The sequence below is a fragment of the Phycodurus eques genome, chromosome 14 (assembly GCF_024500275.1).
Source record: "Phycodurus eques isolate BA_2022a chromosome 14, UOR_Pequ_1.1, whole genome shotgun sequence".
NCBI lineage: Eukaryota > Metazoa > Chordata > Actinopteri > Syngnathiformes > Syngnathidae > Phycodurus > Phycodurus eques.
Genome location: NC_084538.1, coordinates 2030904 through 2052601, shown reverse-complemented (window position 1 = coordinate 2052601; position 21698 = coordinate 2030904). Strand labels below are relative to the sequence as shown.

General features: G+C 42.0%; 2 protein-coding genes across 4 annotated transcripts; both read left to right on the top strand.

Moving 5' to 3' along the window:
• Nucleotides 1–868: 868 nt before the first annotated feature.
• On the top strand, nucleotides 869–13450 carry manba (mannosidase, beta A, lysosomal). 3 transcript variants are annotated; one of them, XR_009769830.1, is made up of 18 exons: nucleotides 869–1139; nucleotides 1310–1404; nucleotides 2186–2291; nucleotides 2362–2535; nucleotides 2905–3028; nucleotides 3732–3901; nucleotides 3966–4079; nucleotides 4992–5143; nucleotides 5237–5354; nucleotides 5424–5510; nucleotides 6501–6668; nucleotides 8201–8419; nucleotides 9360–9524; nucleotides 10006–10150; nucleotides 10225–10370; nucleotides 10541–10801; nucleotides 11693–11996; nucleotides 13368–13450. XR_009769830.1 is itself a non-coding variant. In XM_061697019.1 (17 exons), exons 1-17 carry the CDS (start codon nucleotides 945–947, stop codon nucleotides 11921–11923), a joined length of 2637 nt encoding a protein of 878 aa, XP_061553003.1. In that variant the 5' UTR covers nucleotides 869–944; the 3' UTR covers nucleotides 11924–12162. The 3 variants fall into 3 exon arrangements, 2 of the variants coding, with proteins under 2 accessions (XP_061553003.1, XP_061553002.1); XM_061697019.1 differs by lacking the exon at nucleotides 13368–13450 and having other exon boundaries at nucleotides 2186–2258; nucleotides 11693–12162; XM_061697018.1 differs by lacking the exon at nucleotides 13368–13450 and having other exon boundaries at nucleotides 11693–12162.
• On the top strand, nucleotides 13395–21216 carry slc39a8 (solute carrier family 39 member 8). The gene is made up of 8 exons (XM_061696902.1): nucleotides 13395–13631; nucleotides 15056–15221; nucleotides 16052–16221; nucleotides 16325–16447; nucleotides 16655–16819; nucleotides 19230–19428; nucleotides 20286–20470; nucleotides 20559–21216. Exons 1-8 carry the CDS (start codon nucleotides 13395–13397, stop codon nucleotides 20703–20705), a joined length of 1392 nt encoding a protein of 463 aa, XP_061552886.1. The 3' UTR covers nucleotides 20706–21216.
• Nucleotides 21217–21698: the final 482 nt, after the last annotated feature.

Genomic DNA, 21698 nt, shown 5'->3' with positions numbered 1-21698 from the left:
CCCCTTTCTCAATCTGTAAATCACTTTTATTCAGTCTTGTCATTTTATTTTGTACTGCTTTAATGTTGCCAGTTCTTAGTTTTAAAATCGTATTTACCTAGCTCTAAAGTCATTAAAGAAGTATTCCGTTTGAGATATTTAAGAGTTTAAATGCATTTCAAAATACCTGTTGCCCGTTTTTATTACCGGTATTATTTTCTTACTCCCTTTTGTTCTTTATACACTTATGCCCGTTTGATTTTACATGTTTTGATTCATCTTAATACAAAATATACAGGTCAATGATCCAGCAATACTAAAGTGGGGTTTTTTTTTTTTTTTTTTTTTTTGCTTCCCATCTTGTCTCTACGATGGAAGAAACGGTTATGGTGTTGCAAAATTGAGTTTTTGAAGTTTTGTGGGGAAAAGATTACGCTTTTTCAAACGTGAACTTTAAAGTCCTACTTTTTATTTTTATTTTATTGTATTTTTTTTTTTTAATAGACATATTTTGTACCTATGGAGGCTCTCGGAGCTGCCAGGCAAGAGAGCAAAGAGAAAGTTGTCGGATGTAGTAAGGGAAGACAAAAAAAACAGTTTGACAGAACTCACTTTTCAATTATTTATAGTTTTTAGCATGACGCTCCACGTAAAATATTAACTTTTTTTTGCCATACTCCAAATGCGTAACACGAATTAGGCTTGGTAGGACTATACGCATGCGCAGTCGCATCCACCTCGGGAGTCGAGTTACCTGCTTTCGCGTCATTTTGTCGCAAAAAAAGACCATATACGAGCGCTAAATGTTTAGTTCTTAGTCGTTTTTTGACCAATTCAACGCCGCCAAGTGGCCTGGCAAGTCACTCCACGGCCAGCTAGCTAGTCCCTCCCGAGCTAACAAGCGGTCACATGACCACAACCCGGAAGTAATCGTCCTCCCTCCCTCGTCCAACACTTGAGAAAAGATGATTCGACGCGTCTTTATCTCCGTGCTTTTATCGTTTGGAGTTTTGGAAGTTTGGAGGCACGGTGGTGTTTTTGCCCTCGTCCAAAGTCTGGACGGTGAATGGAACTTGTGGAACTCCAACAAGTCATTGTCTCTCCCCGCTCGGGTGCCAGGCTGCGTCCACACGGCGCTGGAGCAGCGAGGCTTCATACAGGTCAGAGGTCACTCGCCACAACATTCACTGTCAGAGCCACTCATTCCCAGCATTTGGATTCACGCGATTTGATATGAAATATGACATGACATTCATTGGAGAATTTGGGGGGTGATGGTGAAAAGCGCTATTACCATCCCTAAAATGTGTCAAGTAAACGTTTGCTGCAGGATCCTTACTTCCGCTTCAATGACCTCCTCTACGAGTGGATCTCTTTGGACAACTGGACCTACGCCACCACGTTTGCTGTGTCGAAACAGCTCAGGTCAGCAGACAGAACGCCATTAAAACAACAAAACACCGTCGCTCCCAGATTGGCGGATAACTCGAGATTTGTCGTTTTCCTGATTAACGACAATAAATCCAATGAATATGTCCAGACACTCCAAAAATATGAATTCATTTGATAGAGAAACACTTCAGCTGTCCATACAAAAACGTGTCGTACACAAACAAAAATAAGTGGACGTTGTTAAACAAATATATGATATTTTATATGACATAAATATTAGACATAAATATGAGACATATTTTAAATCAAAAAATAAACATACAAAAATGTTAGAAACAAATATTGGACCAGAAATACCAAATCTTTTAGAAAATATCTAATTTATAAATATAACACGAATGGCCGACTGGTTAGAGCGTCAGCCTCACAGTTCCGAGGACCCGGGTTCAATCCCCGGCCCCGCCTGTGTGGAGTTTGCATGTTCTCCCCGTGCCTGCGTGGGTTTTCTCCGGGCACTCCGCTTTCCTCCCACATCCCGAAAACATGCATGAATTGGAGACTCTAAATTGCCCGTAGGCGTGACTGTGAGTGCGAATGGTTGTTTGTTTGTTTGTTTGTGCCCTGCGATGGGCTGGCAACCGGTTCAGGGCGTACACCGCCTCCTGCCCGATGACAGCTGGGATAGGCTCCGGCACGCCCGCGACCCGCGTGAGGAGAAGCGGCTCAGAAAATGGATGGATGGACACGAATAATAATAATAATAATAATAATAACACAAACAACGGCACCTTTCTAAATGTGTCCTCGCCAACAGGTCCAAGCGGGAAGTGCTTCTGGTGTTGGACGGCGTGGACACGGTGGCGTCCGTTTGGCTCAACGGCGTGTCGGTGGGCCGCACGGACAACATGTTCCGCCGATACGTGCGTTCGCCTTAGCGCCTCGCCGTCCGTCCTTTCCGAGACGTGTCCGCCGTCTTTTTTTCTCCCGCAGGTCTTCCCCGTCCGAGAGCTGCTGAAGGCCGACGGGAACGCGCTGACGGTCCGCTTCCTGTCTGCCGTCGTGTACGCCGCCCAGAGGAGGAACGCTCACGCCGCCTACCCAGTTCCTCCCGAGTGTCCGCCCGACGTCCAAAAGGGACAATGTCACGTCAATTTCATCAGGAAAGTGAGTATGAACTGAAAATACACCCGAGTCAAAAAGGTAAATTCAATGTTTTTTGTTTCTGTGATATAAAAACATTGTGGGGGTGTGGAGACCACGGATATCCACTGAATATTTGGTTTATTTATAGGGTAACTACAGGTGTCACAATTGATTAATCGACAACTATTTTGATAATCGATGAATCATTTAGAGCCATTGTTTAATTCAAAATTGTGGGCATAAAGCGCCAACAAGCATTTTTGGGATTGATTAACCCCAAAAAAGGAAACAAATAAAACAAAGCAAGAATCTACTAACGGGTGAATTCGCGTGTGGCGAACCGCGAGTATGCGGGGGTCCGCTGTCTCATGTTTCGTGTTTGCGACTCAGGCCCAGAGCTCGTTCAGTTGGGACTGGGGTCCGTCCTTCCCCGGCGCCGGGCTGTGGAAAGGCGTCCGGCTGGAGGCTTTTGACCTGCTGCGCCTCGTCCACTTTGCCGCTCTTCCACTCTACGGTACGTCATGTTGCGTACGCATCATCATCATCGTCATCATCATCATCATCATCGTCAGAGCCGCACCACATTTGTCATCGCTATGTACGTGTGCGAAGTAGTCACATTGCAGTCCTGCGCAATGATATGCAGTCAATCCACTATAATATTAAGGAGTGACCAGCAGAGGGCCCTGGTTGGACATGCTAATAAGATTAGCACCAATGTTATGGTCAATTTATAACCCATCAAACAACACGCACGGAACGGCCCCAGAGTGTCACGTGCTCATATTTGTATGAGAACTACTAATGAGGACACGAGAAACAATGATTTAGCGTGTCGCTCGTGCTTGTTATCAGGTATCAATCAATCAGTCTTGTTGCGACAGATTACACTTTGGGGGAACGGGGGAGGGGCCACGGCATTACTGAAGGGACAAACTTCTGACATACGTAACATATACACGCACACGCACACAAAACCTTTTTGGAAAAGTACAAAAATGTTCAGCAGAAAAGAATACACAAAAACTATGACAAAAATCCCCCCCACCCACAAAAAGAAATTAGACCCCCCACCCCCCCAAAAAAATTGCATAGTTAATCTTTTGATTTCCATTTTCTTTTAACAAAGCCACAAAAAAAGAAAAACAAATCCTCTGAATCTCGCCGAACTGACCTCTGATGACGTTTGAATCCTTTCGATGTTGCGTCCCACCCAGACGCCGGCGGCTCGTCGTGGTCGCTGCAGGCGGACGCCCTGGTGGACGCGCTCCAGCCCGCGTTCGCCCAAATTACGCTGGACGTGCCGGAGCTGCTCTCCCGCGCCACCTTCCCGACAAACTTCCTCCAGGGGGCTGCCAAATACACCTTTGCCCTAAACATCAACGCGGTGTGTGCGCGCTCGTGCCCGCGTGCGAAAAGACGTTAAAATGCCGTCAACGTTTTGTTTGCAGAGCAGCGACGTGAAGCTGTGGTGGCCCAACGGTCTCGGCGGACAAACGTCCTACCGCCTCCTCGTCACGGCGCGCTCGCGGGACGGAAAATCGCTGCTCGACGTGAAGTCGAAGGTACGAGCTCGCTTCCGGTCATCGGCGGGTGGGAAGAGACGCCGACGACCGGCACAAATGTTACATGGCAGATAAGAGTGGAAACGGATTAGAAGGAAATCCAAAAGATTAGACAAAGAAATACAAAAATAGTAGAGGAAAATACAATAACATTACAAAATATCAGACAAGGTGCACAAATAATATTTTCAAAATAAAAAAAAAACTGATGAAAAATGCACAAATAACTTTAGTATTCCTTTGTCAATATTTAAGTATTTTATAAAGTATTAGACGGAAAAATACACAAATATAAAAGAGTTTTTTTGGTTTTAAATAAAATGAAAATACAAAGAAAAATATGGAAAACCGTGAGAGAAGAAATACAAAACTGTTAGATGAAAAATATACAGAACAAATGTTACGTTAGCCGAATAGCATGATTGCCTAAATCATATCTGAATGTATTGGAAAAACTCAAATTCAATAAACGACGCCTCGGTTCAACCTTCGCGGATGACCGGCACCTGGATGACTAAAACTCTGGGCAGAAAGGAGACAAAAACATTGATATTTTGAAAACACATTGTCACCGTAAATTCAAAATGACAAGGTCGCATTTATGATATTAGGTGAACAATGAGATGATTGGGATTAGGTTTTTTTTTTTTTTTTTTTTTTTTTTTTAATGCCCCCAGGTTGCCTTCCTGGGAACAAATGATACAATATAAAAAAAAATATTTGAAAAATATTGTGAAAAACTAATTTGGCACAATATTGAACATAAATTCAGAAATGTAAGGATTTTTTTTAACGCTCCCTGGTTGCCTTCCAAGAAACAAATGACAAAACATAAAAATATTTGGAAAAAAAACAAAAAATATGTGGCAAATAATCCAAAATGTGTGCATGTGTGCGTGTGTGCTACTGTAGGTGTATTTCCGCAGCGTGGAGCTGGTCCAGGAACCCGTCGGCGGGTCGGCGGGTCTGAGCTTTTACTTCCGCATCAACGGGAAGCCGGTTTTCCTTAAAGGCTCAAACTGGATCCCGGCGCACTCCTTCCAGGACCGAGTCACGCCTCACGTGTCAGTCCGCCTGATACACGCGCACGTTGCCGTCAGCCTGCACTCACACGCTGTGTGTGTGTGTGTGTGTGTGTGTGTGTGCGTGCGTGCCAGCCTGAGGAACTTGCTGCAGTCGGCGGTGGACGCTAACATGAACGTCCTCCGCGTTTGGGGCGGCGGCATCTACGAGCAAGACGCCTTCTACGACATGTGCGATGAAATGGGACTCATGGTAATCGCGGCGAAGAATTCCTTCAGTATTGTTCTCGTCATATTTACGTTACAGTATTTGTGCCTTCAGGTGTGGCAGGATTTCATGTTCGCTTGCGCCACGTATCCCACGGAGGACGACTTCGTACGCAGCGTGAGGGAAGAGGTTTCTCAGCAGGTGAGAAGCGGCGCCACATTTGGGGCACCTGCGCCATCAGCTCGTCCCGTCGGAACGGATTTCACAACGTGCTTATTATTGACAGCGGCATACTAAAACACAAGACCAAAAATATTAGGAAAATTGACAAATATTACAGAATCAATTAGAAAATTCAACAAAAATGCTAGAAAAGCCAACAAAATATGACATTTAAAAATGATCATAAATAAACACCATTGTAACAATTCTAGACAGGATACAAAAATGTTCTTCACAAAATAGGTGACAAATACTCCAATATTAGCTGAAAACAGACATTAAAAACGTATTCGGAAATAAATAAAACCAATTATTAGCTGAACAAATATTTGAAACAAATACAAAATTATTAAGGCAAGAGTATGAAAATGGAAAACATTTTGAAATATTTGACCGATTAGTTGAACAATGTAAAATATTACAGGAAAAATACACAAAAAGTACCCCCCCCCCCAAAAAACTATATATATATATATATATATATATATATATATATATATATATATATATATATATATTAGAAGAGAAAAAATGAGATTAAAAATACACAAAAATTTGAAAGAAATTCAATATTAGAAAATAATTCAAAAATAGTAGAAGAAAAATACCAAAATATTAGAGGAAAAAAATACAACAATATTTGACAAAAATGCACACAAAAATACGCTTGTTAAATGTATATTTTTTTACAATTGTAAAAAACAAAATGTTTGAAGAATAATACCAAAATATTCGAAGATAATTACACAAATATTATACAGTACGTACACAAAATAAAAAAAATAAAAAATTAAACATGTTAAATATATATATATATATATATATATATATATATATATATATATTTTTTTTTTTAATATTACAAAAATTGACAACAAATACAAACAGAATATTACTGTCACCTTTGTCACACGTCTTGTTTTTCTTCTTCTACAATTCATGTTTTGTCTTGTTTTTTTTTCTTCCCAGGTTTGGCGTCTGAAGTCTCACCCGTCCATCATCTTGTGGAGCGCAAACAACGAAAACGAAGCGGCGCTGGCCACCGACTGGTTCCACATCCCCCACTGGCGGCGGCCCGTCTACCTCAAAGATTACGTCACGCTCTACGTGGACAACATCATGGCCCTCGTGAAGCAGGTCGTCTTCATACTGTACATACCGTACACGCTTCTTCTCAAACGAGGTCTGCAAAACAATTAGCAAGCAATTATTTAGCCATAACATTGAAATAAAATATATGGCGACAGGTGACCCGACAAGACAAACATACTAAACCAATGACCGTATTTTCACGACCATAAGGCGCGCCGAATTATCGGGCGCAGGCATGCTAAAACATACGCTAGCTTGAAACATACGGTAGCACGCTAAAAACAATGTTTTGAAAAAGGCAGCGGGAGCAAAACGAAGTTCGCTTGTACTTTATTGAAGTATTTCACAATGTACTCACGTTATGTTTTGATCAATCCCTCAAAGTCCTCATCTTCCGTATGCGAAGTGAACCGCCGAGAAAAAAAACCAAAACCAAAAAATAAAAAAAGTCGAGCGCAGCGCTCATCACACAACAACATTTATAGATGTTGGAACTCGGTGCGCGCATAATGCGGCGCGGCGTCCATTTTGGAGAAAATGTAAGACTTTTAAGTGCGCCTTATGGTCGTGAAAATACGGTACTCCTCTCTAGTTTGCATTGGCCAATGAAAAGCTCTGATAGGAAAGTGATGTATAATCCCATAAATTTGACCTCACTGCATGAATAATAGTTTTTTGTTTTTCTTTAGAACGCAAGATTTATTATGACAGGAAAAAGTCCATTTTTTTTCTTTTCCAGCATAAAAGACGGAATCCTATGAGAATAAAGTTGTCGTTTTGAAATTCACTTGGTAGAATATGAATTTCTCGAATTTCTCGTTAAACTTTGACCTTAATATTGTAATGTCATTTTTTTTATCTTGGCAAAAATATGACTTAATTCTTGTAAAAATTACAGCATTTTTTCCCCACAAAATATGTCTTTTTGTCTTGACAATTGGCAACTTTTTAATTCTTACGATAGTTAGGAGTTCATATGGCAATGTATAATTTGTATAATTTTTGGGGGGGGAGTCTCCTGAAGTCCTATTTTGAAAAACAAGAGAAAACCTTTTTTGGGAATCTTTTTTAGCAATTGTTGTTCTTTTTTTTTAATTACAATTGTGGCATTAAGTTCAGAATGACTTGGGGAATTATGCTACGAGGGTAACGAGTCTTGAAATGTACTTTCTTCCATCGTTAAACTTTGACCTTAATATGGTTATATTCAAACTTTATATTGGAAAAAAAAAACCGACTTTATTTTTTGTAAAATTCCAACATTTTATCCAGACAAAATACGTTCCATGTCCTTGCAGCGATCTGGACTTTTTTCTCGAAAGTCTTAACGTTTAATTGGCGCCAGGCTGCTGAGGAGTTCCTCGGAGCAATGTCTCTTCATCATTTTCAACAACAAAAAGGTGGTTTATGTTTATGAGAGGAAAGTCCTATCTATGTATTCGACAACATAGGCGTTACCCCCCCCCCCCAAAATAAGAGACATCATATTGAAAGCAGAATGTTTTGTTTTTGAAATTCGCTTGTTAAACTTTGACCTTAAATAACGGAAATAACGACGGACCCGACGCGTCCCTCAGGAGGATCCCGGTCGGCCGTTCCTCGTGTCCAGTCCGACGAACGGCGCCGAGTCGGAGCGGGAGGGCTACGTGGCCGGCGACCCGTACGACCCGCGCTACGGCGACACGCACTTCTACAGCTACGTGGACGACTGCTGGGACTGGCGCGCCTTCCCCCGCGCCCGCTTCGTCTCCGAGTACGGCTTCCAGTCGTGGCCGTCGCTCTCCACGCTGTGGCCGGTAAATGTTGCCTTCACTTTCCTGGGAGAATCCGAACTGTGTTTTGAGCGGTATAAGTTAGTTTTGCTTTGCTAGGTCAACGGATTGGAGGTTGTCCATTGAACGTCAATGAATGATTCGTTGAATATTGAAAATATTCATTTTTTTACTGTGTAAAATGGGAATGAAAGTATTAAATGTGAAAAAAATAATGCAGAAAGTGAAATTGAAAAATTCCAAATACGTGAAGCAATTTTTTTTTTTTTACAAATAATTATTTTTAAAATATCATGTAGAAAATAAAACTAAAAAATGTTATACATGAATTACAAACATAAATAAGGATTTCAAATATTGAATGTAAAAAAATCCAATGAATTTAAAATATGTCAAATATAATTTCAAATTTTCATGCAAAAATAGTATTATAGAATATAATATTTCATGTGATATTATGGTTAGAAGTATTTGAAATATTTCAAGTAAAACAAAATTAAAAACATTAAATTAAAATCCCTAAGGTAAAGAAATGAAATTTAAATTGTATTTTTTTTTTTACATACTGATGTAAAAATTTGAATGTAATAAAAATCCACAAACCTATTTAAAATATGGAAAATATCAACTCACATTTCTGAATAATCAATAGTCCTGAATGTCGAACCGGAAATGAAAGAAATTAAGAATTAAGTCAAATATAAATTTTCATACACATTTACAGCCTTCAATGTAAAAATGTACAACAAAACTATGAAAAATATTTGAAATAGGGATGTAGTTTTATTAAAAATATGTGCTAGTGTCGGTCCAAAGTCCAAGCTTTTAGAATGCGGCATATCGTGTCATGTAGAAGAAGAAAGCGATGATTCCAGAATGTCCCTGAAGGCAACACGCGGACGATTGACGGACGTTAGCTGGGAAAGGCGTGGCCTACATACAGCATGTGGGTTGGCTGCGGCAGGTGTCCGCGGCGGCCGACCGGCGCTCGAGCAGCCGCTTCGCTTCCCACCGTCAGCGCCACCCGGACGGAAACCAGCAGATGCTGAAGCAGGCCGCCGTTCACTTCCGCCTGCCCGACGCCAGCGACCCCCTCGCCGGGTTCGCGCACACCATCTACCTCACGCAGGTAACCAGCCATCAGATTGTTTTTGTCCGACACGATGAAAAATGTTCCAAAGCGTTTTGAAACAAATAAAGAGAGATATAAAACATGCAAACATGCAAAAGTGGCCCGTGGGTGGTCACGCTCGTTCCAATTTTCTTCCTCATTTACATATGTTTAAATTATTTCTGAATACGTCTCTACGTAAAACATTTTAAATGAACTTTTTGCGCATTTATTTTGCTTTTATTCCATTTTTGCCTTTGCATTATACTTTTTTTTTTAAAATGATCATTATCATGATACATGTTTTTGCAATTTTTCTTTTGTTTACCTTAAAGTGGTTGCGTCACATTTTTCAATAGTAGCCAATTACAAAAAGTCCACATTTTGTCCATGAAATGTTGATATCCGTGTAAATGTTACTGTCAAATATTTTCAAGGCGTTACTTGCGACGTGTGTTTTTTTTGTTTTTTTTTGTTTTGTTTGTTTTTGCTTTTTCAGGTGATGCAGGCGCAGTGCGTGAAGGCTCAGACGGAATTTTACCGGCGTAGCCGCAGCGAGCTGGCGGGCGGCCTGGGCAACACCATGGGCGCCCTCTACTGGCAACTCAACGACATTTGGCAGGCGCCCTCCTGGTCGTCCATCGGTGAGCCGGCCCCGGAAAAGCTCGCGCCGACCGCTCCCTGTCCCGTCCCGGCTCACGTCCTGTTTCCCGGCCAGAGTTCGGCGGCAAGTGGAAGATGTTGCATTATTTGGCCGCCGACTTCTTCGCCGACGTCCTGCCCGTCGCCTTCGAGGACGACGACGACACGCTGCTCATCTACGCCGTGTCCGACCTGAGCCGAGACCTAAAACTCCGAGTCGTGGTAGAGTTCCGACTTTGAGTTCAACTGATTTGTTTCAACACTGACTTTTTTTTTCATTCGTTTTCAGAAATATGTACAATATTAATGGGAAATATAATGGGAACGTAGATGTATTCTTTTAGAAAATAAAAACTGCAAAGGATTCCGATCAAATCAAATGTGTCCACCAGGTGTCGGTACACGCCTGGAGCGAGCTGGACCCGGTTTGCACGCTGACGTCCGAGCCCGCGACCGTCCCGGGAGGAAGCGCCGTGCCCCTTTTCAAACGCCGCGTCACCGCCCTGCTGGCGGGATGCGGACGCTGCGACCGCCTCGCCTGCCTGCTGGCCTTCCGCCTGGAGGACGGCGACGGCGCTCGGCGCGGTCCCGCCAACCACCACTTCCTGTGCTCGCCCAAAGACGCCGTGGGGCTGCGGCCGGCAAACATCACAGTGAGACGCTTCGACTTCCACATTTGCTTCTTGTCGACATTTGCAGACCCAAATGTCCTCCTTGGAGTCGCTTAGCCATCAATCAATCCTTCTAAGGCACTTGTGAAGTTGCATGGACATCCAGAATTCCTTCTTTGCTACTTCTAGATCCAGGAGTCCCGTCTTGGAGACAGGAAAGCCAGAATTCTTTCTACAAGTCGTGTACAGATCCAGAATGTTTCCCTGAATGACTTAGAGATCAATAACTCCTTCTTGTAGACACTCACGGATCCACGATTCCTTCTTGGAGACGTTTTTGGATCCCGAATTCCTTCTTGTAGTCACTTGGAAATCAAGAAGGCCTTCTAAGAGATGCTTCTAAAGCTCCAACTCATTCTTCAAGTCACATAGAGATCCAGGATTCCCTCTTAGTCACGGATAGAACTCATTCTTGGAAGCACTTCGAGAACTACAATTCCTTCTTTGAATGACTTCAAGATCTACAATTTGTTCTTTGAATAACTTAGAGGTCTAGAATTCCTTCTTGTAGTCACTTGGAAATCAAGAATTCCTTCGATACACTTGTAGATCCAGAATAACTTAGAGGTCTAGAATTCCAGAATTTCGACTAAGAGATCCAGAATTGCCCCTTAGTCATTTATCGATCAAGGATCCCGTCTTAGTCATTTATGGATCCACAATTCCTTCTTGGAAATACCTTGATTTCTCCAGTCCCTGCTTGTGGTAGACATCAAGAAGTACTTCTTGGAGACACTCATTTCTTCTAATAGACACTTATAATGCTCGAAATCTTTCTTTATGTCACTTCGAGATCCAGAATTTCTTCTTTGAATGACTTTGAGATCTAGATTTCTCGAAAAAAAAAACCCTACCAGGCGTCTCCCCCTGCAGGCCAAAGTGCGCGAGGACGAGAGGGGATTGGCGGTGGATCTCCAGACGTCGGCCGTGGCGCCTTTCGTGTGGCTGGACGCGGGCGCCCTCCCCGGACGCTTCGACGCCAACGGCTTCCTGATGCTCTCCCGGGAGCGGACGGTGGCGTTCCACGCCGGGGGGAACACGAGCGCGGCCGAACTCTCCCGAGCGCTCGCCGTCACGTCGCTGAGCGACCTTTACGCGCCTTAAATCGCCCTCGGCCTCGCGGCCGGCCGCTCGTAAGTTGAGCGGCACGACCCGGGATCGCGCCGACTCCGAACATGTAAGAAAGGCCGCTCGTCGTTTCTATTCTACTGTAAATGTCTCACGCTCAATATGCAAAAGGATGGATTTGTTGTTGCGATCATTTCTTTTCAAGAAAATGTTATATCAATATGGGTCATAATAATGGCTGCTTGGAGAAAATAAATTGTGCCCATCAGCCTTGGATGGAAAATCACATGAATGTCTTTTTCTTCTTTTTCATTTGTTTTTTTTCTTCAATGATGTGCTTGTAAATATCCAATTATATTTCACTTATTGATTGACTGACAATATTTTTGCTGTCCAAGAAGAAGTATCTTGGTGTTCTGATATGCGTTTGTATTATATACTTTCAAATATTGTAATTTGATTTGATAATTTATTCATTGCTAGTTTAAAACTTAAGATAAAAATAAATGCATTAGAAAGTAGATGGTTACTTATGCCTTGTAACAAAATGGTTGCTTTAGATTGTTTTACAAATGATTTAGGCTCCAGACAGCAACACTGGAGTTCAGAATAAATTGGACAGAAATATTGGAAAAATGACGCAAAAACAAAAATATATCATATACAGTATATGTAGATGTCCTTGTCAACCAGCAACTGCAAGCGGTACAATGTAAATATTTGTTTGTCGGCAACAACAAAATCAAACAACGTTTGTATAAAAATCTTATATACTTGGAATTTAGTCATCCATCAGCAACCATGTAAATATTTTCAAAAGGAAATTCAGTGGGCCACGTCTTTGGCGTTATTGATCAAATGAAAGGAATATTACTTGTTCCTTTTTGCTGGTGTTATATTGCCCCCTGGCGGCGAACGCCAGAAGCATCCGCACAATGTCTTCAAGTGATTATTTCAAGGATGGCGTTACTGTATGTTTTTGCAAAGTCGAGTGCAATATTTCATATTTGACTTGATTTGCTCTGCCGACCTGTCTGCAGACAGAGTCAAACACATTGGAGAAAAAGTCAAGTGTTGGTATTTTTGGTGTGGGACGTTTTCCCACAAGGGAGCTTGTCATGAATCCTATCAATCGTTTCGTGTGTTTCCAGCAGGGGGCGCCAAGCGACTCCCTTTTGTTCACCCCGCCCACTCAAACCTTCCAACGTGACCGCCCTCCGCCGCCACCCCGCTCCCCCAGGTGCGCGTGCGTGTTTGTTTGCGCGCGCTCGTGTGAGCGGGGGTCGCGCACAAAAGAAAGCATTGGAGCTCGTGCACGCGGTCAGTCGCTCGCTCGCGTTCGCCGAGTTTTGCAGCAAACTCGGTTTTAGTTTTTCCTCCCGCCCGCCGGGAAAGCGCTTGCGTGCACGTGCATGCGCGCGGTCATGAAGTTGTGCTGGAGGAGTTGAAAACTTTCTCCTCCTTCTTCTTGTTCCCGTAGGAGGCCTGCGTGGAAAGCAAGCGAGACATGGCTGCGCTTCTTGTGCTCGTGGGGATCGCGTTCGCCGTGGAGGTGGGCCAGGGCCAGGTCCAGGGCCAGGGCCGGGTCCGGGGCCTCGGCGGCGAGTTCCTGCGGGACATCGTGCGCTTCTTCGGCCACAACGAGTCCATCCCGGCGCAAAACCTGGAGGAGCTCCTCCACATCGTCGCCGCCCGCAGGCACCGCGACGTCAGCCACGACGGGAACCCGCTCCACGGACGCGAGGTAACCAAAAACGCAAAAACATCCTCACGTGCACCGGACGTTTTTTTTTTTTTTGTTTTTTGTTTTTTTTGCTGTTCCTAATATTTTGAGCAGCGGTCGGTCAAAACATTAGGAACAGCTCCCACAGGGTTTCAGCGACGTTGCGCAAATCAGGTTGTGATTGGCTTTGAATGGGTGTACCTAATGAAATGGCCAGTGCGCTTTTCTGTTGCCATGTTCAAATGTAATCAAACAATTTCAGATGTTATTTGCAATGTTGTTTCCAATATAAGATCATGCATCAAATGCTATGTCTATCGAGACCAGACTATATATTATGCAGTCCCAATATTACTGTATAAACATACACAAATAAATTACCTGCATGTTTTGTGAAATACATTACATGAAATGACGATATATTTAAAACATAATTTGTGTGTGTATAGCTGTTTTTATATTTCATTGGATTATTATTTAAAATGTAATGTAATTTTGTAGTCTGACAATATTGTACATTTTTAAATAATTTATCCATGTAGCCTATATGCATGTTATTACAAATATTTTATGTGTGTGGATATTTATATTATATTACACTATTATTAGAAAAAAAAAATGTTTTATAGTATACGAATATTGTAAAAGTATGCATTAAAAATACTTGTTAAAGATAGTGACATAAATTGAAGGATTTTTGTTTATTCTTAAATAATTGAAAAGGTATATACATATATGAATACATAATATTTCAACCCCCCCCCCCCCAAAATTATGTGTTTTATATTATTTTACACTATTGAAAATTCAGTTGTACGGTTTGAAAATATTGTAAAAACGATGTATTTAAACAAATACTATTTCAATATACCGAGACATGAATTTAATGATTTATTATAATGATACAAAATATTATTATGTTAATATATTGTGTTATAGAATACATCTGTTTTTTCATTGGATATGAATAGTACAGAAATGATTAAAAATTAAATATACGTTTAGACAAAATTGCATTTTGTATTATGAACACGATAAATCCACGAGTTGCTTTTATTATCATATCCACCTTTTTTCACGAATGTTATTACTCACAGCATGCTTACGTTTTAAAGTATATTACAGCATTCATAAAAGGGACGATTAAACACACAAGTTTATAGTACAGTGTACAAATATTCAAATTGACAAAGGCCTAAAATAATCATCTGTAAACTTTGAGACATTTGGAAAAATATCATATATATATATATATATATATATATATATATATATATATATATATATATAATTATATATATCTCATTTTGCCAAATGTCGCCGCCCTGCTGGCGGGATGCGGACGCCAAATGTGTCAGCGTTTTGTTGAGAAACATGCCGGCGCGACATTTATGGTCCAATCACGCGCCACGAAAATGCTTTTGTGATTTGTCGCCGTGTCTCAGTGCCTGTCGGCCGAGCAGATCTTGTCCCACTTCGGCTTCCCCAACGCCAGCCGGCTGAGCGCCGCGCATCTGGAGGCCGTTTGTCCCGCCGTGTTGACCCAGGTGCTGGTGCCCTCCTGCCCCTACACGGCCCCCGAGCCGCCTCCGCCCGCCCTGCGCTATTCGGGTTAGTCGCCTCCAAAACAAATTCACCCGCAAATGCTCAGACTCGATACCGCTATTTGTTTGCCGCGTTCACCGGGGGGGGGGGGGGGTGGGTTGCGCTAGCCGTACAACAGCAAATTTCAATGACAAAACTCGAAACGAGCAACATTTTTGAAAAAAAAAAATACAATCAAATAAAAAACCTCACCAAAAGACTTTGTCAAGAAACAAATCCCCCTCATCCCCCCAAAAAATAAAAAAGTTTTTTTGTCAAAAACAACAACCTAGTAAAAACGCATTTACAACAGCAAAACAAAATATTTTGAAAAGTGCAAACTATTTTTCAAATGACAAACTTTCATGCATGTGAATGTTGCACAAGGGCCAAAGTGGAACAAAGTATTCCAAGTGTTTCCCACGTTCTTGTAAGCAAAAAAGTCATTTTGTTGTCCTGGAACGGCTCGCCGAGGTTCTGACCTCGCCGTCACACGCTGCTTGCGTCACACGCTGCGTACCGCATAGGAAAGGCCGTGTGTCAGCGCCATTAGTATTTATCAGCAGTGTCATATCAGCTAATGATTAATATCGCAGCAGTCTGTCAAATGCGGCGTTCGCACTCGACACAAGTGGAACCTGGACTTTGCGTTACCTTTTAGTTTCTGGTAAACGTTTGCCTGAAAGCTTCCCGGACCTTTACGAGGTTTTCTCTCACCTTCAGCAGGGTCTCCTTTGGGGCCGATAAATTCTCTCGGGATTAACGCTCCTCTAAAAGTTCCCGCGGAAATGAACATCGGCTCCAAATGTCGGTTATCGGTCGCTAACGGTCGCGGGCCCGTATTGTCGTGCGTCCAGCGTGGGGTTGGGGCTTCCTGTCGGTGACGGTGATCAACCTGGCGGCGTTGCTGGGCCTGCTGCTCATCCCGTTCACCGCAAAGTCCTACTTCCCCAAAGTGCTGACCTACTTCATCGCCCTGGCCATCGGCACGCTCTTCTCCAACGCCGTGCTGCAGCTCATCCCCGAGGTGAGGACCGCCCGCAACCCTCCCAAATCGAGCTTGAACATCCCCCCCCCCCCCCCACGAACCCTTCCAACCCGTTGTTGTTGTTGTTGTTGTGGCGGCTCAGGCGTTGGGCTTCGACCCGAAAGCGGACAACTACCTGTCCAACGCCATCGGCATCTTTGGAGGCTTTTACCTTCTCTTCGTGGTGGAGAGGGTCCTCACCATGGCTCTGCGCGTCCAACACCAGGCAAGTCCCACGCCTGACACACCAGCCTTAGCCTGTTAGCCTGTTAGCATGTTAGCCTGTCCGCATGCAGCTCAAAACAGTGACTGGCATCAGGTACTCACGCTTCCTTCTTCCTTCCATTCTCGCTTTCTCTTTCCTTTCAAGGCATTTTTTCTGTCGCGGCCCAATCATTTTGTCTCTCTCTCTCTCTCTCCGTCCGGTTATCAGCCCGGCCCGTCGCACTTTGTTCCGGCCGGCGACTCGCTGCCGAACGGCGACGCCGGGGAGAAGAAGGACTCCGGCCCGGTTCTGACGAGCGTCGGCGTCGGCGGCTCGGCCGAGCGGGTTAGCGTCGGCTCGGAACGCGGCGACGTCGACGTCTTTCCCGAGCAGGTCAGAAACATGCCAAACTTCCCGCCCGACACGAGTGGACAGGAACCAAGAAAGTATACCGGAGCACTAAATAGCCGGTTGAAAAACTTATCTCCTTCCCCAGAAACAGTCGAGATGTTTCACTTCGACATACTTAGTTACCAGCGGTAACTCATTCACTGCCGTGGACGTTAATGTACGTCAATTGGAATCCAATCATTTACTGCCACCGACAAATATATCTGTGAAGTACGTTTTTCAGAAAGATCTTGTCTCTGAATTTACAGCTTGTACGTAACTGTAATGATGAACAGATACCAGTAGGTGGCGGCGTTGCATTTCTTTGGGTTTAAGAGCAGCACAGCTTTTGAGTTGAAGATAAAAGATTAAGACGTGAATCTCGGCTGATGAGGGAGCCAAACGCCAACACGTTGGAAGTCGGACAATTTTAGTCACCCGACACTCAAACCGAGTAATTTTATGTGCGGTATAACCAGTTCATGTGTCGCCGTAGATAGTAGACGCGTGCGTCGCAATTGTAAGAAAAGATGACACGGTTCAAGGAGCGAATGGCAAACGGCGTGTAAAAAAAAAAAGCCACTAATGTCAAATTTGAGCCACGTGGTCAGTCAAGTTTATTTGTAGAGCCCTAATTCACAAAAGAGTCAGCGTCACTCTTGACACCTTTCTTTGTTGAAAATCGGATTCTTTTGCCACCAAAAGCCCTTTCTCACTCATGTCTTTGTTGTTTTATACTTTGAAACGTCACAAAAGCACATTGTATTAGCGCCAAAGTCCCTGTTTTGCTTGCGATGTTCCTTGGCACGAAGAGCCGGTTTTCTCCCATTTTGGGTCCGAAACCGTTTTTTCGGGTGCAATCGACCCACGTTTACTGACGATTACTGATGACTAAAGAACGGAAAAAGCTACAAACCGCCGTACTTTTTCTGGTACGAGAAGAGAGTCTACTATTTCTTTTGGCAGGTTCGCTGCTTATGTTGTTAGGGTCAAAATGTTCTAAAACGGCCGCCAGTGAATGAGTGAAGGTACGTTTCCGATGTAACAAATGAGCGCGTGTGAGTACTGCGCTGTACTTCTGTACTTTGACTCAAGTCTTACTTTGACGCAGCCGACCGGCTTCAGCTACCGGAGTAACGTTTGACCACGAGGATCTGGACTGTGGCTGAAGTTGTGGAGCTTTGTACTTTGTACCTAATGCAATCACCCTAATGAGTATTGCTGATTTGATCGAGTAATCATTGTTTGCTGAATGAGATCGTCGGGGTCCTTATCAGCCGCCGACCACACGTTGGACCGCGCTTATGTGATATCATCAAAGAAGAATAGAGAGAGACCCTATTCGACGTAAATCGGGGTTAATGTTTAACAAGCCAGCGGGAGGAGCGGCTCCCCCTGCTGGTCAACGGCAGAATTGCCTGGCGCTCGCACAAAAGACGCCTTGCGGCCGACTAAAAAAGAGCGGCGGGCGCACATCGGCCGTTGTGAGTCGCCAAAACATCGCGGATGTGCGTCCGCAAGTACATGACAATTCATGGGGAAATATATTGCACTAGTAATAAATTCAAATATGGATACATCAATTACCCAAATAATAGTGTTGTAATAAATATACATTTCAGTACCCAAAAATGTAAATAAAGACGATTATAAATCAACAAAATAATACCAGTAATACATGAAAAAGCATGAATAATGTTACCATCATAATAATAATACAAAAATAACACATTACAGAAATAATGAAAATAAACTGCATTAGATTAAGTCAATAGTGCATTTAATAAAGAATAAAATAACAATCTATAATCATATTCATTTCAAATAATATATTTTAAAAATGTGTAATAAATAAATAAAATGGTGTCAAACTTAAGCCATAATAAATAAATAAACAAATGAATGAAATAATGCATGCATAAATATTTAAAGAATAACAACAACACAATTAATTCAACAGATAATAGATGAAATAGATAATACGATGTTTTTTAGAAATCATACAATACAAAAATAATAATAATAACTTCAGATTCAGCCATATATTATTAATAACTGTAATGTTACAGTAATAATTGTAACAAATATTAAAACAATGACACGTAATGATAATACTATCCAATCATTAATTGCGAGAATGTAACATAGATAAATAAATATATGAAATAACAAAACGTGAATGAATACCGTAATCATTAAATACGCAATAAATGTTTTTCAAGACTAGAAAGAAAGTTGAGTTGAGTAGAGAAAAAAAAAATGAGACAAATCAATAATTCACTACATAAACTACGTCACCGAAATAATGCAATAATATCAAAGAAATCATACTTGCGATAAATAATAAATTGTCCCGTAATCCTCGTCACGCGATCAACTGCTCCAGGTTTTTCCTCCGTCGCAGGACTCGCAGGCGTCGAGCGCCACGTGCCGCTGCCTCGGCGGCCGGCGGCTGGCCGGCGTCAAGACGGTGGCGTGGATGATCACGCTGAGCGACGCGCTGCACAACTTCATCGACGGCCTGGCCATCGGCGCCTCCTTCACCGTCTCCACGCTGCACGGATTCAGCACGTCCACCGCCATCGTCTGCGAGGAGTTCCCGCACGAGCTCGGTACCATCCAAAATCCAAGACGGCAATATGACTCGATTTTCTTACAATGCTGTTAAAAACCATCAAATGATTCCTCCGCTTCGTCATCAATAAATACCCAAAATAACACAATAACATTTCTATATTAATAAACTAACAAAGTCATTAGAATTCTAAAAATAACCCCCCCCCCCCCTTCCAAATTATGTGAGAATACGTTTACAAAAACCTAAATTGTACTATAATTAAATTATTGAATGTATTAATTAATAATAATTACATAACAATTGTAAAATGAATGAGCCAAATAAATCATGATACATGAATAGTAAAATGCTAATTTAACAAAAACAATAAAACAATCATAACAGAGTCATAAATTAAAAAATAATAACGTGAAATGATAAATCCGCAAAAAAAACAACGCAATAATAAATGCACAAAATAATACACAAGTAAAAACAATAAAATAATGCTTTCAAAAGTAATACATTTTAGCAGTAGTTAACTGGAAATAGCATAATAAATACACGACGACACAATTATAAAATAAATAAAAGAAAGGAACGCAATAATATGTCATTTATTATCTATGCATATGTTCGTATTCATTGCAACAGAATATGTTGAATCATATGAATAAATCAAATAATAATAACATTTAAATAAATACAATATATTTCAATAAATAAAATATATGTGTATATATATATGTAAAATATAATAATAACTAAGTAATAATCCAACTAATGTAAAATAATATGTCTTATGTGAACACTTGATCTTTTACTGACATTTAGTGGCAGCTTGTGAAAATGCGTTGCTACTGAATCCATGAGGATGATGAGGATGACGGCGATGATGGTTGTGGCCCTCAGGCGACTTTGTGATCCTGCTGAACTCGGGCATGAGCGTGGCCCAGGCGGTCTTCTTCAACCTGCTGTCGGCGCTGGCGTGCTACGCGGGCCTGGCGTTCGGCATCCTGCTGGGCAGCAACTTCGCCCCCAACGCCATCTTCGCCGTGGCGGGCGGCATGTTCCTGTACATCGCGCTGGCCGACATGGTCGGTCCACGTTTGCCCCGTAGTCCGCGTCGACCGAACAGATCAGCTCGCGTCGGCCTCTGACCTGCGTCTTTGTTCTCCCGGTCAGTTCCCAGAGATGGACGCCGTCGCCCGGGAACAGACGCGCACCTCCGCCAAGGTCATCTTCTTCCTGATCCAGAACGCCGGACTGCTCAGCGGCTTCGGCGTCATCCTGCTCATCACCGTGTTTGCCGGCGACATCAACCTGGGATGACCGCCCGCCGGCAAGGAGATGAAATTCCCAAAATGCTTTCTGCTCGCCTTCGTCTTGGAGCGCGAAGATTCCAAAAGCTTTTGTGCAAACAAAACAAAAGATCGCCACACACAATATGCAATCATTTCATTTATGAACTCTACTCTGATTTGTCTTAAAGAGACGGTGGATTATTGTTCGTGGTTCCCCCCCCCCGTCACTGAAATATTGTTACATATTCTGGTTGATGCTGTACTGTATTGTGTGTATTTTTTACCTCTGATTTTCTTGATAGAATTTTTTTTTTTTTTTTTTTTTTTGGTCTTGACTTTGTTGTACGATCAAACTTTATTTTAGGAGCGTTAACTCAATGACATGATGTAGATTTCTATTTTGTGTTTTTCGAGGGTTTACATTGCTTTGCTCAGGGTTTATTCAGCTCACACTGAAAGAAAATGTGACTGTGTGAATCGGACATGCATGCAAAAACAATGCCGGAAAATATCAAAGTCTATTTTGAATATTATAAATACAAAAGTCACGATTTGAGTTGTGCCGTTAAGGTTCATAGCGCTTTAAAATGATCACGTTTGCTCTCTTTACATTCTGCCATTTATTTAAAGTGTTTTTATGACTTTCTAATTTTGAAGCACGATTCAATTCTTTAGGGAGAAATGGAGATTGTTAAAAATAGTTTGTTCACCTCGGACTAAACATAATGACATTTCTTTCTGTTTTTTTTTTTTAATGAAATAGAAATAGGGCAATAAATGAAAAAAAAATTCACTGAAAATATACTAATTAAAAATAATACAATACATGAATACAAATGTTAACTCTTAAAAGTATTATTTAAATGAGCACAATAAGTCATTAACAAAGATTCATTAAAATGTGAAAATAGGGAAAGAAATAAAAACTCAAACATACACTAAAAAGTACAATACAGTAAATAACAAAAACGCAACTTTTAAAAGACAATCACAAATTAGTACAATATATATAAAGATTACT

Excerpts from the sequence above, each read along its gene's own strand:
- manba (XM_061697018.1), top strand. The coding sequence starts at position 945 with ATGATTCGACGCGTCTTTATCTCCGTGCTTTTATCGTTTGGAGTTTTG. Across the intron at positions 10,151-10,224 it reads GCCCTCCTGGTCGTCCATCG|AGTTCGGCGGCAAGTGGAAG; the intron begins GTGAGCCGGCCC and ends TTTCCCGGCCAG. Across the intron at positions 10,371-10,540 it reads ACCTAAAACTCCGAGTCGTG|GTGTCGGTACACGCCTGGAG; the intron begins GTAGAGTTCCGA and ends TGTGTCCACCAG.
- slc39a8 (XM_061696902.1), top strand. The coding sequence starts at position 13,395 with ATGGCTGCGCTTCTTGTGCTCGTGGGGATCGCGTTCGCCGTGGAGGTG. Across the intron at positions 15,222-16,051 it reads GCCCGCCCTGCGCTATTCGG|CGTGGGGTTGGGGCTTCCTG; the intron begins GTTAGTCGCCTC and ends TCGTGCGTCCAG. Across the intron at positions 20,471-20,558 it reads ACATCGCGCTGGCCGACATG|TTCCCAGAGATGGACGCCGT; the intron begins GTCGGTCCACGT and ends TCTCCCGGTCAG.